Here is a 15,649-nt window from a genome sequence, read left to right as displayed (position 1 = left end):
GAGTGACAAGTGGCCAGTGGGCACAGGTAACTGAGCAGTCTTTAACGGAAAACAAAGGAGCCAAACTTTAATGAGTTAATGAGGTTGTCAAGAAATAGAGGCTGAAAGTCACCTGGCTTTTGAAGGAACTCAGGGGAAAAGGGGAAAAGAAGTTCTTATTGTTCAGTTTCCCACTTACAGTGAGGACATGGGTTGTCTGGTTTTCTGTTCCTGTGTTAGTTTGCTGAGGATAATGGCTTCCAGCTCCATCCATGTCCCTGCAAAGGACATGATCTCATTCCTTTTTATGCCTGCATGGTATTCCATGGTATATATGTACCACATTTTCTTTATCTAGTCTATCATCAATGGGCATTTGGATTGATTCCATGTCTTTGCTATTGTGTATAGTGCTGCAGTGAACAAACATGTACCCCGGAACTTAAAATTAAAATTAATTTAAAAAAGAAAAAATAAAAAATTGCAGGGCAGTGTCCATTAATAAAAATAATAATAACTCATAATCTTCAGGGAAGACATACTACACATGAGCAGCTATGCGAAGAACTTTATGGGGATTTTTTATGAAAGCCTGAGAACACCCTATGTGGTCGTATTACCTCTGCTTATTCATCCACTCTCATTGCCTCCACTTTATGGGGGCAAAAGTAGAGCTTAGAGAGGCTATAGGGCCTCAGGGTTTCCAGGAGTGTCACCCAACCAGGAAGTGGAGGGGAGAGTTCCACCCTCCTGGCTCCCAGTCCAGCTCAAAGAGGAGAGGATTGAGAGCCCGAAGAGGAATGATCCTTAAAGCACAGCCGGGGGTGGAATGAAAGACCCAGGGAGAGAGAAGGAGTTAGTAGAAAGGAGGCAAGGATGAAGAGGAGGATGAGTGACAACAGGAGAGAGAAGTTAGGGAAGTTCATCTGGGAAAGCTTCAGTTTGCTTGTGAGAGTTCCAGAGAGGAAGTGAATAGAGCAGACAAATCAACAGCAAACACGATTTGCAATCTTTTTCTCTCCTATTCTGCACACCTCTTGCCTTCTGAGGAGGGCATATCCAATGGAAGCGTTTAGTTTATTGAGCAGCTAAGAGTAGGTGGATGTGATATGAACGTGCTGGTCATGGGGAAAGGAAGGAGGGGGAAAGACGAGGAAAGAAACAAGGGGGATTTGGGAGCCAGGAAGGACAGGGATGGGGAGGTAACCAGAGGGGAGGCGGCTGGCAACTGAAGACCTTTGGAAGGAGAGGAAAAAAAAACATCTAAAGGGGAATTTCATTAAATTGTGCTTTGTGGTATATAAAATCTCTAATAAAATCTGTTTTCTGGAGTCGGTTCTGCCATTTGGGAACGTGATAAAGTGCTAAGTGTTCATTCAACATGGTATAAAGAGTGAGGAGAAAGTGTCCATGGTGACCTGAGTTACGTAAGATCGGGAGGAATGAAGTTTAAATTTGAGGGTAAAAAAAAGACAAATGTTTGGAATCAGTTTTTAGGTGCATGTGATTTGTTGTAAATCAGAGCTCGTTTAAGATTGGCCTGTAGAGAGAGCCAAATGAGGATGGTAAAACATGCACTTATTGTTACAGCAAGAACGAATACCTTGCTAAGAAGGACATCGGCCTGGATGTCCTCCAGAAGGGCATAGAAAGCCTGGGGCAGGGTGAACCTTGATCCTTGATTTGACAGTCAGTGTTGGGTATTGGAAAGTAAGCCAGCCTCCACAAGTTTTTTCTGTGGAGAAAGAGACTAGACATGGAGGAAGGGTACCCAACCTTTAAAGAAAATGGGATAGGCCCAAAGGTATTTGATCTGATACCCAGCTCAAACCAGACACATTAGTTTCCCATGGCTGCTGTAACAAATTACGACAAACCTAGTTGCCTAAACATTATAAATTTATTATGATAAAGTCAAGGACTCAGCAGTGTCCTTGACTTTATCGTAATAAATTTGTAATGTTTAGGCAACTAGGTTTATCTCTAGGAGGCTCTAGGGGAGAACTAGTTCACTTGACTTTTCCAGCTTCTAGAAGCCACCTGCATTCCTTGGTTCCTGGTCCCTTCCTCCATCTTCAAAGTCAGCTGGGTACCATCTTCCAACTCTGGTCCTCATGCCTCTTTCTTACGAGGACCCTTGTAATTGCATCAGATCCACCCAGATCATCCAGGATAACCTCCTCATCTCAAGATCCTTCACTCAATCACATGTGCACAGTCCCATTTCCCATGTGAGGTAACGGGCTCACAGTCTTCAGACATTGGGATGTGTATGTTTCTGGGAATCCATTATTCTGCCTCCCAGACCAGCTGCTTACTCACAGCAGCCTGAGAGTTTCTTCAGGGTTATTTACTCTGCAGCAACAAATAACTGGAACAGAATCATCAATTCCAGCTCTGTTTTTCCTGGCTGGTACACAGTTCCACGATAAATCTGTGCCACCAAAATTCTTGTTATTCAGAAGGTGACAGAGTTGCCAGACAGAAGACAATCTGGTGGGTCAGGGCAACCACGTGCCTCTTCTGGAGCCCTTATTAGTGACTGACTGCCTCTCCTTCTCCATGCACTTTGCTTCAAAATGAAAACAACAGCAATGAACTCCCAAATAAGCACACTTTACAAAATTACTATTACATTAATTTTGCCAAAGATACATCAACAAGTCAGCATTACATTGAATGTTAATTTCTGTGGATTTGTTGATTATAGATAGCCTTTTAGACATACTTTGACTTTTCTAATTCTTGTATTACATTCTAGCTTTTTCTTTTCCAGCTCAAATCCTTTTCTATTGTTTCACAAAACTCCAGTAAGTCCTAGGGAGTCCCTCATTGTGTTCTCTGCTGAATTCCCCTGTTCCTTATCAATTAAGGTGTTATGGACTGAGTTGTCCTCCCCAGCCCCAACAAAAGTTCATATGTTGCAGTCCTAACCTCCAGTATCTTAGAACATGACTATATTTGGAGACAGAACCTTCAAAAAGATGGTTATGGTTAAACAGGATCATAAGAGTAGGGCCCTAATTCAGTATGACTGCCATTCTTATAAGAAGAGGAAGAGGCACCAGGGGTGTAACAGACAGAGAGATGACCAAGTCAGGACGCAGCAAGAAGGTGATCATCTGAAAGCCAAGGAGAGAGAGCTCAGGAGAAACCAACCCTACCGACACCTTGGTCTTGGACTTCCAGCCTCCAGAACTGTGAGAAAAGAAATTTCTGTTTTTTTAAGACACATTGTCTGTGGTACTTACTTATGGTAGCCCTAGCAAACTAACACGGAGGAAAATTGATCATTTAAGAGCTTTGTTGTTTTTTTTAATTTTTAATGTTTTGTGGTTACATAGTAGATGTTTATATTTATGAGCAACATGAGATGTTTTTATATAAGCATGCAATGCATAATAATTAGATCAGGTTAAATGGGATATCCATCAGCTTAAGCATTTATCCTTTGTGTTACGCACAATCTAGTTATACTCTTTTAGTTATTTTTAAACATACAATTCAATTATTATTGACGATTGTGCCATCAAATACTCTGTTGTGCTATTAAATACTGTATCTTATTCATTCTTTCTATTTTTTGTACCCATTAATCGTTCCTACTCCCCACTTTTTAGTCCCCTCCACTACTCTTCCCAGCATCTGGTAACCATCATTCTACTCTACCTCCATGAGTTTTAGTGTTTTAACTTTTAGCTCCCACAAATGAGTGAGAACATGAGAAGTTTGTCTTTATGCTCATTACATTATTTCATTTAACATAATGACTTCCAGTTCCATCCATGTTATTGTAAATAACAATATCTCATTCTTTTTTATGACTGCATAGTACTCCATTGTGTGGATATGTACCACATTTTCTTCATTTATTCATCTGTTGATGGACACTCAGGTTACTTCCAAATCTTGGCTATAACAGTACCGCAACACACATGGAACTTCAGATATCTCCTTGATATACTGATTTCCTCTCTTTTGGGTACATACATAGCAGTGCGATTGCTGAAAAATAGGGCAGCTCTATTTTTAGAGCTGTTCTCCATAGCAGTTGTACTAATTTACATCCCCACCAACAGTGTACAAAGGTAATCTTTCTCCACATCCTTGCCAGCATTTGTTACTGCCTGACTTTTGGATGAAAGCCATTTTGCCTGGGGTGAGATAATATCTCATTGTGGTTTGGATTTGCATTTCTTTAATGATCAATGATACTGAGCCCATTTTCATATACCTATTTGCCATTTTTATGTCTTGTCTTCTTCTGAAAAATGTCTATTCAGATCTTTTGTACATTTTAAATCACATTATTAGATTCTTTCCTATAGAGTTGTTGAGCTCCTTATATTTTATGATTATTAGCCCTTGTCAAATGTGTAGTTTGCAAATATTTTCTCCCACTCTGTGGGTTGTCTCTTCACTTTGTTGATTGCATACTTTGCTGTGGAGAAGCTTTTTAACTTTATGTGATCTCATTTGTCTCTGCTTGTTGGGTGTTACTCAAGAAATCTTTGCCAGTTGCAATGTCTTGGAGAGTTTCCCCAATGTTTTCTTATAGTAAAATAGTTTTGTAGTTTCAGGTCTTAGATTTAAGTATCTAATCCATTTTGATTTGATTTTTTTATATGGTGAGAGACATGGATCTAGTTTCATTCTTCTGCATATAGATATACAGTTTTATATCTTTCTTCCTTTCTTTTCCTTCCTTCCTTCCTTCCTTCCTTCCTTCCTTTCTTCTCTCTCTCTCTCTCTCTCTCTTTCTTTCTTTTCAGGGTCTCATTCTGTCACTGAGGCTGGAGTGCAATGGTATGATCAAAGCTCACTGCAGCCTTTACCACCACCGATCTTAAGTGATCCACCCACCCTAGCCTCCCCTGTAGCTGGGACTACAGGCACATGCCCACACCTGGCTATTATTTTGCATTTTTTGTAGAGACAGGATTTTGCCATGTTGCCCAGGCTGGTTTTGAACTCCTCGGCTCAAGTGATCCACCCGGCCTCCCTAAGTGTTGGGATTACAGGCATGAGCCACAGCACCTGACTGAATTTTCTCATCACCATTTATTGAAGACACTGTCTTTCCCTGGTGTATGTTGTTGGCATTTGTTGAAAATGAGTTCACCATAGATGTGTAGATTTATTTATGGATTCTCTCTATCCTGTTCTTTTGGCGTATATGTCTGTTTTTATGCCAGTAACATACTGTCTTGGTTACTATAGCTCTGTAGTATAATTTGAAGTCAGGTAATGTGATTCCTCCAGTTTTGTTCTTTTTGCTCAGGGTAGCTTTGGGTCTTCTGAGTCTTTTGTGCTTCCATATAAATTTTTGGATTGCTTTTTCTATGTCTATGAAGAATGTAATTAGTATTTGGTAGGGATTGCACTGAATCTATAGATTTCTTTGAGTAATATAGACGTTTTAACAATATTGACTTTTTCCAATCTATGGACCTGGAATATCTTTCAATTTTTTGTGTCCTCTTCAATTTCTTTCATCAATATTATATAATTTTCATTGTAGAGAGTTTTCACTTCTCTGGTTAGGTTAATTTCCAAATATTTCATTTTATTTATAGCTATTGTAAATGGGATTACTTCCTTGACTTCTCTTTCAGATTGTTTGCTGTTGGCATATAGAAATGCTACTGATTTTTGTATGTTGATTTTGTATCTTGCAACTTTACTGAATGTTTATCAGTTTTAATTGTTTTTTGATGGAGTCTTTAGGTTTTGCATCAAATATAATATTATATGATCTGCAAACAAGGATAATTCAACTTCTTCCTTTCCAACTTGGATGCTCTTTATTTCTTTGTTTGTCTGCTTGCACTAGCCAGGACTTCCAGTACTATGTGGCGTAACAGTAGTGAAAGTGGGCATCCTTGTCATGTTCTAGATCTTAGAGGAAAGGATTTCAGTTTGTTCCCATTCATCATGACACTAGCTATAGGCCTATTATATATGGCTTTTGTTATGTCGAGGGATGTTCCTTCTATGCATAGGTTTTTTTTTTTAATTGAAGGTTTTTATCATGAAAAGATACTGAATTTTCTCAGATGATTTTTTTTTTGCATCAGTTGATATGATCATATGGTTTTGTCCTTCGTTCTGTCGAGATACTGTATCACACTGATTTGTGTAAGAAACATCCCTGCATCCCTAGGATAAATCCCACTTAGTCATGATGAATGATCTTTTTAATGTGCTATTGAATTCCATTGCCAGTATCTTGTTATGGATTTTTACATCAACATTCAGGAGGCATTTTGGCCTGTAGTTTTCTTCCTTTTTTTTTAACTTATCTTTTCTGGTTTTACTGTCAGAAAAATACAGGCCTTGTAGCATAAGTTTGGAAATATTCCCATTAGTTCTTTATAAGTTGGTAAAATTGGGCTGGGCATGTTGGCTCAAGTCTGTAATTTCAGCGCTTTGGGAGGCCGAGGCAGGTGAATCACCTGAGGTCAGGAGTTCAAAACCAGCTTGGCCAACATGGTGAAGTCCCATATCTATGAAAAATACAAAACTTAGCTGGGCGTGGTGGCCAGTGCCTGTAATCCCAGCTACTAGGGAGGCTGAGGCAGGAGAATCGCTTGAACCCGGGAAGCAGATCTTGCAGTAAGCTGAGATTGTGCCACTGCACTTCAGCCTGGGTGACAAAACAAAACCCCATCTCAAAAAAAAAAAAAAAAAAAAATGCCAGGCATGGTGGCTCATGTCTATAATCCCAGCACTTTGGGAGGCCGAGGCAGGTGGATCACCTGAGGTCAGGAGTTCAAGACCAGCCTAACCAACATAGTGAAACCCTGACTCTACTAAAAATACAAAAATTAACTGGGCATGGTGGCAGGCACCTGTAATCCCAGCTACTCAGGAGGTTGAGGCAGGAGAATTGCTTGAACCTGGAAGGTGGAGGTTGCAGTGAGCCAAGATCATGCCACTGCACTCTAGCCTGGGTGACAGAGCAAGATTTCATCTCAAAAAAAAAAAAAAAAAAAAAAAAAGTTTGGTAAAATTCAGCAGCGAAACCATGAGGTCCCAGCCTTTTCTTTGCTTGGAGACTTTTTACTATGGCTTCAAACTCGTTACTTAGGTTTTATTGGTCCATTCAGGTTTTGGGTTTCCTCATGGTTCAATCTTGGTAGGCTGTCTGTAAGAATTTATCTATCTCTTCTAGGTTCTCCAATTTGTTGACATATAGTTAGTTACTCATGTTAGCCTCTAATGATCCTTTGAATTTCTGCAGTATTGGTTGTAATGTCTCCTTTGTCCTCTCTGATTTTATTGGGTCTTCTCTCTTTTGTTGTTAGGCTTATTAAAAGTTTGTCAATTTTGTTTATCTTTTCAGAAACCAACTTTTCATTTTGTTGATCTTTTGTATTTGTTTTCTTCTTTTCAATTTTATTTATTTCTGCTCTGATGTTTATTATTTCTTCTACTAATTTTGAGGTTGGTTTGCTCTTGCTTTTCTAGTTTTTTGAGGTGCATTGCTAGGTTGCTTACTTGAAATTTTTCTACTTTTTGGATATAGGCATTTACAGCTATCAACTTCCCTCTTAGTACTACTTTCGCCATATCCCATAGGCTTTGGTATGTTTGATTCCCATTATCACTTGTTTTGAGAAATTTTTAAATTTCCTTCTTAATTTTTTTCATTGACCTACTGGTTATTCAGGAGCATCTTGTTTAATTTCCATGTGTTTGTACAGTTTCCAAAACTCCTCTTATTTTTGATTTCTAGTTTTGGTCTATTGTGGTCAGAGAAGATTCTTGATGTTATTTTGGTGGGTTTTTTTTTTTAATGTTTTAAGACTTGTTTTGTATCCTAACATCCTTGAGGATGATCCATGTGCTCAGCAGAAGAATGTGTATTCTGCAGCCTTTGGATGAAATGTTATTCTGTAAATAACAATTAGGTCCAGTTGGTCTATAGTGCAGATTAAGTCTGATATTTCTTTGTTGATTTTCTGTCTGGATGATCTATGCAAAGCTGAAAGTGGAGTACTGAAGTCTCCAGCTATTAATGTATTGGGATCTATCTATCTGTTTAGCTCTAATAATATTTGCTTTATATATCTGGGTGGTCTGGTGTTGGGTGCGTGTATATTTACAATGGTTATGTCCTCATGCTGAAGTAACACTTTTATCACTATATAATAACCTTCTTAGTCTCTTTTTATGGTTTTTGTCTTGAAATCTATTTTCCTTGATATAAGTATAGCTACTCCTGATCTTTTTGGTTTCCATTTGCATGAAATATCTCTTTCCTGTCTTTATAAGGCATTGTTTCTGTCTTTAAACAAACTCCCTGCCCTGTTGGGTGCATATGCCTCCCATCTCTTCTGATTCCTTGCAACTGTTTTAACAGCTTTATAAAGTACTTTGGGTGGTTTCTGAGCCCTACAAATAAACTCATTTCTAAAGTTTCTCTGGGACATAAAGATTCAAGGAAGGAAAACTTCATACATCTTGGTGAGTAGGTGAAAGAAAGAAGAGAGAGGCATGGGGAAAAATAAATCCAAGATGACTCAAAGTTCTGAAACTCAAAAGACTAGGACAAAAAGAAGTCAGGGTCCAGTTTCAGTGTTCTGCCTATGGCTAGCCAGTTACCTCAGCATCGTTTATTGAATAGGGAATCCTTACCCCATTGCTTGTTTTTCTCAGGTTTGTCGAAGATCAAACAGCTGTAGGTGTGTGGTCTTATTTCTGGGTTCTCTAGTCTGTTCCATTGATCTATGTGTCTGCTTTTGTACCAGGATCATGCTGTTTTGGTTACTATAGCCCAGTAGTATAGTTTGAAGTTGGGTAGTGTGATGCCTCCAGCTTGGTTCCTTTTGATTAGTAGTGCCTTGGCTATTCATGCTCTTTTTTTGGTTCCATATGGATTTTTAAATCATTTTTTTCTAGTTCTGTGAAGAGCCTCAATGGTAGCTTAATAGGAATAGCATTGAATCTATAAATTGCTTTGGGCAGTATGGCCATTTTAACTACATTGATTCTTCTTATCCATGAGCATGAGATGTTTTTTCCATTTGTTTGTGTCATCTCTGATTTCTTTGAGCAGTGTTTGTAGTTTTCCTTGTAGAGATCTTAGCTGTAGTCCTAGGCATTTTGGAGGGCTGACAGCAAGTTTTGTTTCAGACAAGTTAACTTGGTGATGATTTGAAGAAAATAGAATGGACATAGTAAGGCTGGCTATAAAGAATTTGCACAATCAGAGAATGAGAATAAGTGTGAGATATGTGATTTATTTTCACACTCATTCAGAGTTTCCCTTCAATGAAAATACATAACAGAGTAAGAAGTTTGGGCTTGGAAAGAACTTTAGAGGCCAAGTTGAAAATATGTGGAAGCTATGCTCTCTATTGTAAGTTCTTTTTTGAGACAGGGTCTCACTCTGTCACCCAGGCTGGAGTACAGTAGCATGAACCCAGCTCACTGCAGCCTCAATCTTCCAGGCTCAAGTGATTCATCTCAGCCTCCTGAGTAGCTGGGACTACAGGCACATGCCACCATGCCTCATTAGTTTTTTAATTTTTTTGTAGAGACGAGGTCTCAGTATGTTGCCCAGGCTGGTATCAAACTCCTGGGTTCAAGTGATCCTCCTGCCTTGGCTTCCCAAAATGCTAGAGTTCTATGCTTGAGCCACCGCACCTGGCCTTGTACTGTAAGCTCTTCACTTATCCATTTATTCATCCATTTTCCATGTTCCACTCATTCACACACTTGCATTTCTTCATGGATTAATTGAGCTGCTGCTGCATGCCAGACACTGGACATACAGTACATACTCCACATTTTGGCAATAACTAAAGCGAACTCATAAGCATGAAGGTATTGCTCCAACTTGGGAGCAGAGAAAACAAGAGAAACATCCTTGTCAATGTGCCAAGGAGGAGGCAGTAGTCTGTTATTTCAGTAAATATTTGTCATATGAGTGAGGCAAAGAGTCTTTGAGACTTTCCCAGAAGTACCAGACTGTTCCAGGGGACTGAGAAAGGTGAGGCTTCCACACAGGCCAAAATTGTAAAGGCTAAGTTCAGAACAAAGATTAGGAAAATATTGCCGTGTGTTTTCTGAGAATTCATTTGCTTCGGCAAGGTAGCAGGAAACTGGAAATACTCTGGGACTCTCACACAAGCTAAAATACAATACTCATTGCTCCTAACCATCCTAGAGGAATCTCTGTCTCCTCCAACTCTTTTTTATTTTCTCTCTCTCTCTCCCCACCATCTTCTTTGCTTATGCCTCAGGCCAACCAATGACTCTAGTCAAAGACACATTTAGTTTTAAGTTTTAGACCCAGTTAGTTTTAAGAAAGTTACTGAGTTAAAGTCAGGAAAGGGAATGTGATGGACAACAATATTTGTCTAGGAAATACAAAGAACCCCTTCCCACCACAAAATTATTCTAGAACTGATGCTCACATTATCAAAAAAAAAAAAAAGGCACAAAACACAAAAATCAAGCAAACAAGCAAAAAGAGCCTAGTGTGCCCTTTATTTTAAGAAATTTTTCTTAGAATGAATTGATCCAACAGTGAAGAGCGGTACTCCTCTTTTTGAAGGCAGGGTCCTAGAGTCCAATGCCACTCCCTTTGGCTTCCTCTCACCTATGCAGTCACCCTAAAGTCAGCTCTATGGATCTCCAAACTGGGTAAGAGCCTGAGGAACCCCAGTTTGAAAATGTCTGTCCCAGAAAAGGCAAAAACAGTCTTGCCTTTTCGTAAACAATGCTATCACACACATGGGCACTGTTTATGAAAAGGCAAGACTGTTCAACCCTTGACTCAAGTTGCTGACTATCTGTTCTTGGAAACAGAGAGAGACAAACCATCCAATGTCATCATGTCCTGACCCAGCTGGGTTGAGGCTGCTCAGCACTGGGGATAATCTTCGGGTTAACAGCAGCAGACAGCTTGTGTTTGATAGCATGAACAGAGGGAAGGTATTGCCTACTTAGCTTACAGGGAACTGAACACAGTGTATTAAGTTGACGAAGTGTTGAAAACAGGTTGCCTGTAATGCTGACGTTACTTGTAATGTGAGATTTCTTGTACAAATCTAGCAAGCTTGTGTGTTGGCAGTCGCATTATGAAGATATACAGGAACCCAGTAATAAATGGATGAGTTAAAAGGTAGATAAGAGTTTGTACATGAAAGAATTTGAAAGAAGAGAAAGGTTTTGTTGTGTTAAAGTCAACAGAGGATATACAATTTGACTAGTCCTGCCCCAGCCCTGCTTTTGCATGCCCTGTGTGTTTTTGTTCAGCCCACAAAAAATGCTGAGAGCCATGTCATGTGACAAGCACCCCATGACCACGTGTGAAAATGCCGACTCACCTCCGATGCTGCTGACATTCACCAGCCTCCCCTTGGATTTCCTAAGAAGAGGCAAAAATGTCTTTGTGACCTCCACAGTTCCAAAGAAGTTCACAGCCATGCACTGTTTGTAGTCCGTCATAGGAATAAGCTCTCCATCACATGGAAAGCCAAGCACCCCAGCATTGTTGATCACAGCCCACAGTCCTGGAGACAGAAATGCATAATGAGTGAGTGTCTGGAAGAAGAAGTGAATAATGCAACCTGGAATACCTGGAAGACCATGCAAGAGATGTTACGTGTGAGCCAGGTCTCCAAGGGGATTAGAGTCTGCCACTGGACAAAGACAAAGGGAGCAGGAGTGGGAGGGAAATTCCTGTAACAGGAAGCTAGATGTGCAGAGGTGTAAATTAGCACATTCTGTTCCAGAAACTCTTCAGTGTTTACGAAGTGAACCAGCAGGTATTGCAGAGTAAGGGTTTGGCAGGAGCCATTATCCTGAAGGGAACTCTAATCCTTGTTAAGATGTTTAGATAGGGAACCACTGATAAGGAACCAACAAACCACTGATGAAACAAATCGCCAATCACAGGCATGCCACGTGGGAGGACCCCAGTACATGGAGGCTCTGTATGTCTAAAGAGATGGATGGCACTGTAAAATGTGAATGCTGTGAAGATTTGTCTCTGGAAAGTAATGGGGAAGTAAAGGTGGGTTGCAAGGAGGCCACTGGGATAGCCCAGGTGGTAGATGGTGAGGGTCTGTGCTAAGTCATAGCTGCTATGCAATGGTAGGAAAGGGCTGGACGGTACCTATCCAGGAGGCAGAATTGATGGGACTTGAGTCAATAGGATACAGGGATTGAAGATAAGCTGAGTGTCTCAGTGACCCACAGGTTGCTGGCTTCAGTGACTGGTTAGGTGGCAGTGCCAGTGTCTGAGCTGTAGGATGCAGAAGAGCAAACTGATTTGCAGAATGGCAGCAGGAAAAAAAAAAGGTGAGGTAAGTTTTTGATATGTTGAAGTTAAAACTCCTGGAGTATAAGGGAAGACGTCTGGAAGACAACTTTGTATACATGGAGAAGAAGAATTTGGTTAGGAATATACGAATAGATTTGGGAGTTATTGGCGTAAACTAGTGATTCCTCAGCCCTGCCCTAACATTAACATCACATGGGAAGCTTTAAAACTAATTATACCTGAGATCTCATCCTAGGGACTGATTTAATTGGATGGGGAACATCACACCCTGGGGCCCGTCGGAGAGAGGGGAGGTAGAGCATCAGGAAGTATCAGGAAGAATAGCTGATGAATCCTGGGCTCAATACCTACAGGATGGGTGGATCTGTGCAGCAAACCACCATGGCACACGTTTACCTATGTTACAAACCTGCACATCCTGCACACGTAACCCAGAATTTAAAATAAAAGTTGAAAAAAAAGAACTGGCTCTTCAGGCTGATACTGAATAGCTTTGTCAGACCAGTTAGGGAGGCAGAGTGAGAGCCGACATCACATGGAAGGTGAGGAAGGGAGTCAGAAAGCTACAGGGTTCCATGGAGCTTGGCCATGAAGGAAAGAGAAGGGAAAGGGTAATGGGTAAAGGAGGACAGTGACCATGAAGGTATTTTTTTTCTAAGCTGGGGACTTTAATGCATGTTGCTATTGTGGACAGGAAAGCGATGAGGTGGGGCTGGGGGAGTCATTCAAGGGAGAGTGACTGAGAAGTTGGAGAGAATGAGATAGAGGTTTCTTTAAGTTCTGTGTGGGTGGGCTCATGTCTGAGTTATTCTGAAGGTTTTCATGTTGATAGAGACCCACAAACGTGGTAGGGATTCAGCACAGGTGTGCTCCAGTGCACGCAGTGGCCAGAGGGGAGTTTGGGGCATGGTCAGCCCAAGCTGGAACCAGAGCTGGGCATTCGGGATGAGAGTAAAGGCACTGAGGGTGCTGGCGGCAGTACCTCTGTCCTGCAGCGTCGCTACAACCTTGCTGTAAGCATCTTTTATCTGTACTGGGTTCGTGACGTCCATTTGGAGCACTGAGAGGCGCGAGGAACAGGTTCTTCTCAATTCCGCAGCTCCTGGGCCATTTTCATTCAAAACGCCGGCAAACACCGTGAAGCCCAGCTCATCCAGATACTTGCACAAATCGTGGCCCAGCCCACAATCACCACCTGCATAGGGTCAAGGGAGTAGGGAATGAGCTCAAACCACAGTGACAGGAGAAATTATTTCACAAGGAAAACATATTATGTTGTTTAAGATTCCCCATGCTCTCTGAAGAGAGGGGTTCCTGAGGAATTTTCTTTATGTACTAAGTAGGGAGGTGGGAAGAGGAGCCAAGCCAGACAGATACATTCTCCATATGAAGAAAGGGACTTCACGTAGAATTGAGGGGTTGTGAGTGAGCGTAGGTGGAAAGAGAAAGGCTTGGGGGAAATGTATTCAAGGAGTGGCTGCTGGCCAAAGAAGGAAAACCAAGACGTCTAATGGAAATAGTTTTAATAATCTATAATGTGTAGTGTTTGATGTAACCTCAGTCACTCTGTAAAACTTTCAGTCAAACATTCATTACAAACTCATACTTTGGACTTGGTTTTGCTTTATGGAGACACAGGGCAATAACACAGGCTGCCCACAGGGACCACTTCATGCTGGATTTTAAAAGTTAAATGTTCATGGCCACCTGTGTTTCTCACCCTCCTGGGCCTTTTTCCTTATCCAGGGCCTGCCCTGAGCCACAGAATAGACATCAACCCTAGAAAGTTACAACAGAAACCAAATAGAAAGGCCTAATGGCATTGCTCTGTAAAAACAGAGAGTAAATACGTAAAATATGATTTAATCTTCTCAGAATTTGAGATGGGAGTGTACCCAACCCAGCCAAGAGGATATTAGGAACCCTAGAAAGAGTGTTTTATATCCACGAGTACAAAACGTAGATGTCTGAAATTCCCACGTTGACAACAATATGAACATTAAATCACCCTTTGAGCTACATACACCATAATAGACATATAAGAGTTACCGTCTCTCTCGTTTTAATGATAAGAAATTATTTCAGATTGGCTGTGTCATGTGATCTTTCTTGGATGCCTGCAGGGATCTCTTGTATCAGTTGTCAGACATCCCTGCCAAGAATTGGGAAATAGGGGAAATCAGAGTGCATGCAGAGAATCAACTCAAAGATCAGTAAGTGAGTGAGCAGAAAAGAGATCTCACTTCCAAGCTAACAAAAGGGGCCTGAAATCGACCGTCCCCAAGGAGAGGACAGGCGTTCACATATGCTGTTGATATATATGTGCAGGGCTAAAATCCACCAATGTGAATTCACAAATCTTTTGACCCAAAAAGTCTCAGCATTTATCCTAGAGAAACGCTTGCAGGCACATAAATGATGTTCTTTACAGCACTGTATAAGAGCACAAGAAGGAATTAACTTAAATGTCCATGAATAGGAGAATGGTTATATAAATTACGGTACCTAAAATGGAATACGACAAAGCAGTTTTAAAGATGGAATAGAACTATACAAACGGACATGGATATTGCTCCAAGATGCTTTGTTAAGTGAAATAAAATAATTCGCGGTGTAACATATTAATAAATTCCAATTTAATGCAAAAAAGGAGGAGAGTTGATTCTATACCTACCTAGGTATGGAAAAAAAAAAAAAGAATTTGGAAGGAGAGATTACTAAGTTTCCCTTAGGAGGACAGGCAGAATGAAGGGGACCTTATCTTGCAATGTTTACCATTTTTGCTATAAAAAGTACTTATTTTTCTTGTGTAATTTTTAAAAATACATATATTATTTTATTGCATTTTAGGTTCTGGGGTACATGTGAAGAACATGCAGTGTTGTTGCATAGGTACATACATGGCAATGTGGTTTGTTGTATCCGTCCACATCACCTATATCTGGCATTTCTCCCTATGTTATCCTTCCCCAACTCCCCACCCCACACTGTCCCTCCCTGGTCCCCCCAACAGACCCCAGTGTGTGATGCTCCCCTCCCTGTGTCCACGTGTCTCATTGTTCAACACCCGCCTATGAGTGAGAACATGTGGTGTTTGATTTTCTGTTCTTGTGTCAGTTTACTGAGAATGATGGGTTCCAGGTTCATCCATGTCCCTACAAAGGACACAAGCTCATTCTTTTTTATGGCTGCATGGTATGCCATGGTCTATATGTGCCATATTTTCCCTATCCAGTCTATCATCGATGGGCATTTGGGTTGGTTCCAAGTCTTTGCTATTGTAAACAGTGCTGCAATGAACATTCGTGTGCATGTGTCCTTATAGTAGAACGATTTATAATCCTTTGGATATATACCCAGTAATGGGATTGC

At 40.7% G+C, this 15,649-nt stretch overlaps 1 protein-coding gene across 1 annotated transcript in view; it reads right to left on the bottom strand.

The window, feature by feature from the left end:
- HSD17B2 (hydroxysteroid 17-beta dehydrogenase 2) overlaps positions 1-15,649 on the bottom strand; it is a 73,032-nt gene that overhangs the window by 13,446 nt on the left and 43,937 nt on the right. Inside the window, exons 2-3 of the mRNA XM_012466160.3 lie at positions 13,260-13,472; positions 11,319-11,504 (exon numbers count right to left, since the gene is read on the bottom strand). Coding sequence (XP_012321583.1) covers positions 11,319-11,504; positions 13,260-13,472 — 399 coding nt within the window. The remainder of the gene's footprint in view (positions 1-11,318; positions 11,505-13,259; positions 13,473-15,649) is intronic.

This window comes from Aotus nancymaae, unplaced genomic scaffold, assembly GCF_030222135.1.
Source record: "Aotus nancymaae isolate 86718 unplaced genomic scaffold, 86718_ANA_hifiasm-v0.15.2.pri h1tg000030l, whole genome shotgun sequence".
Lineage (NCBI taxonomy): Eukaryota > Metazoa > Chordata > Mammalia > Primates > Aotidae > Aotus > Aotus nancymaae.
This window is presented reverse-complemented; position numbering and strand designations above follow the sequence as displayed.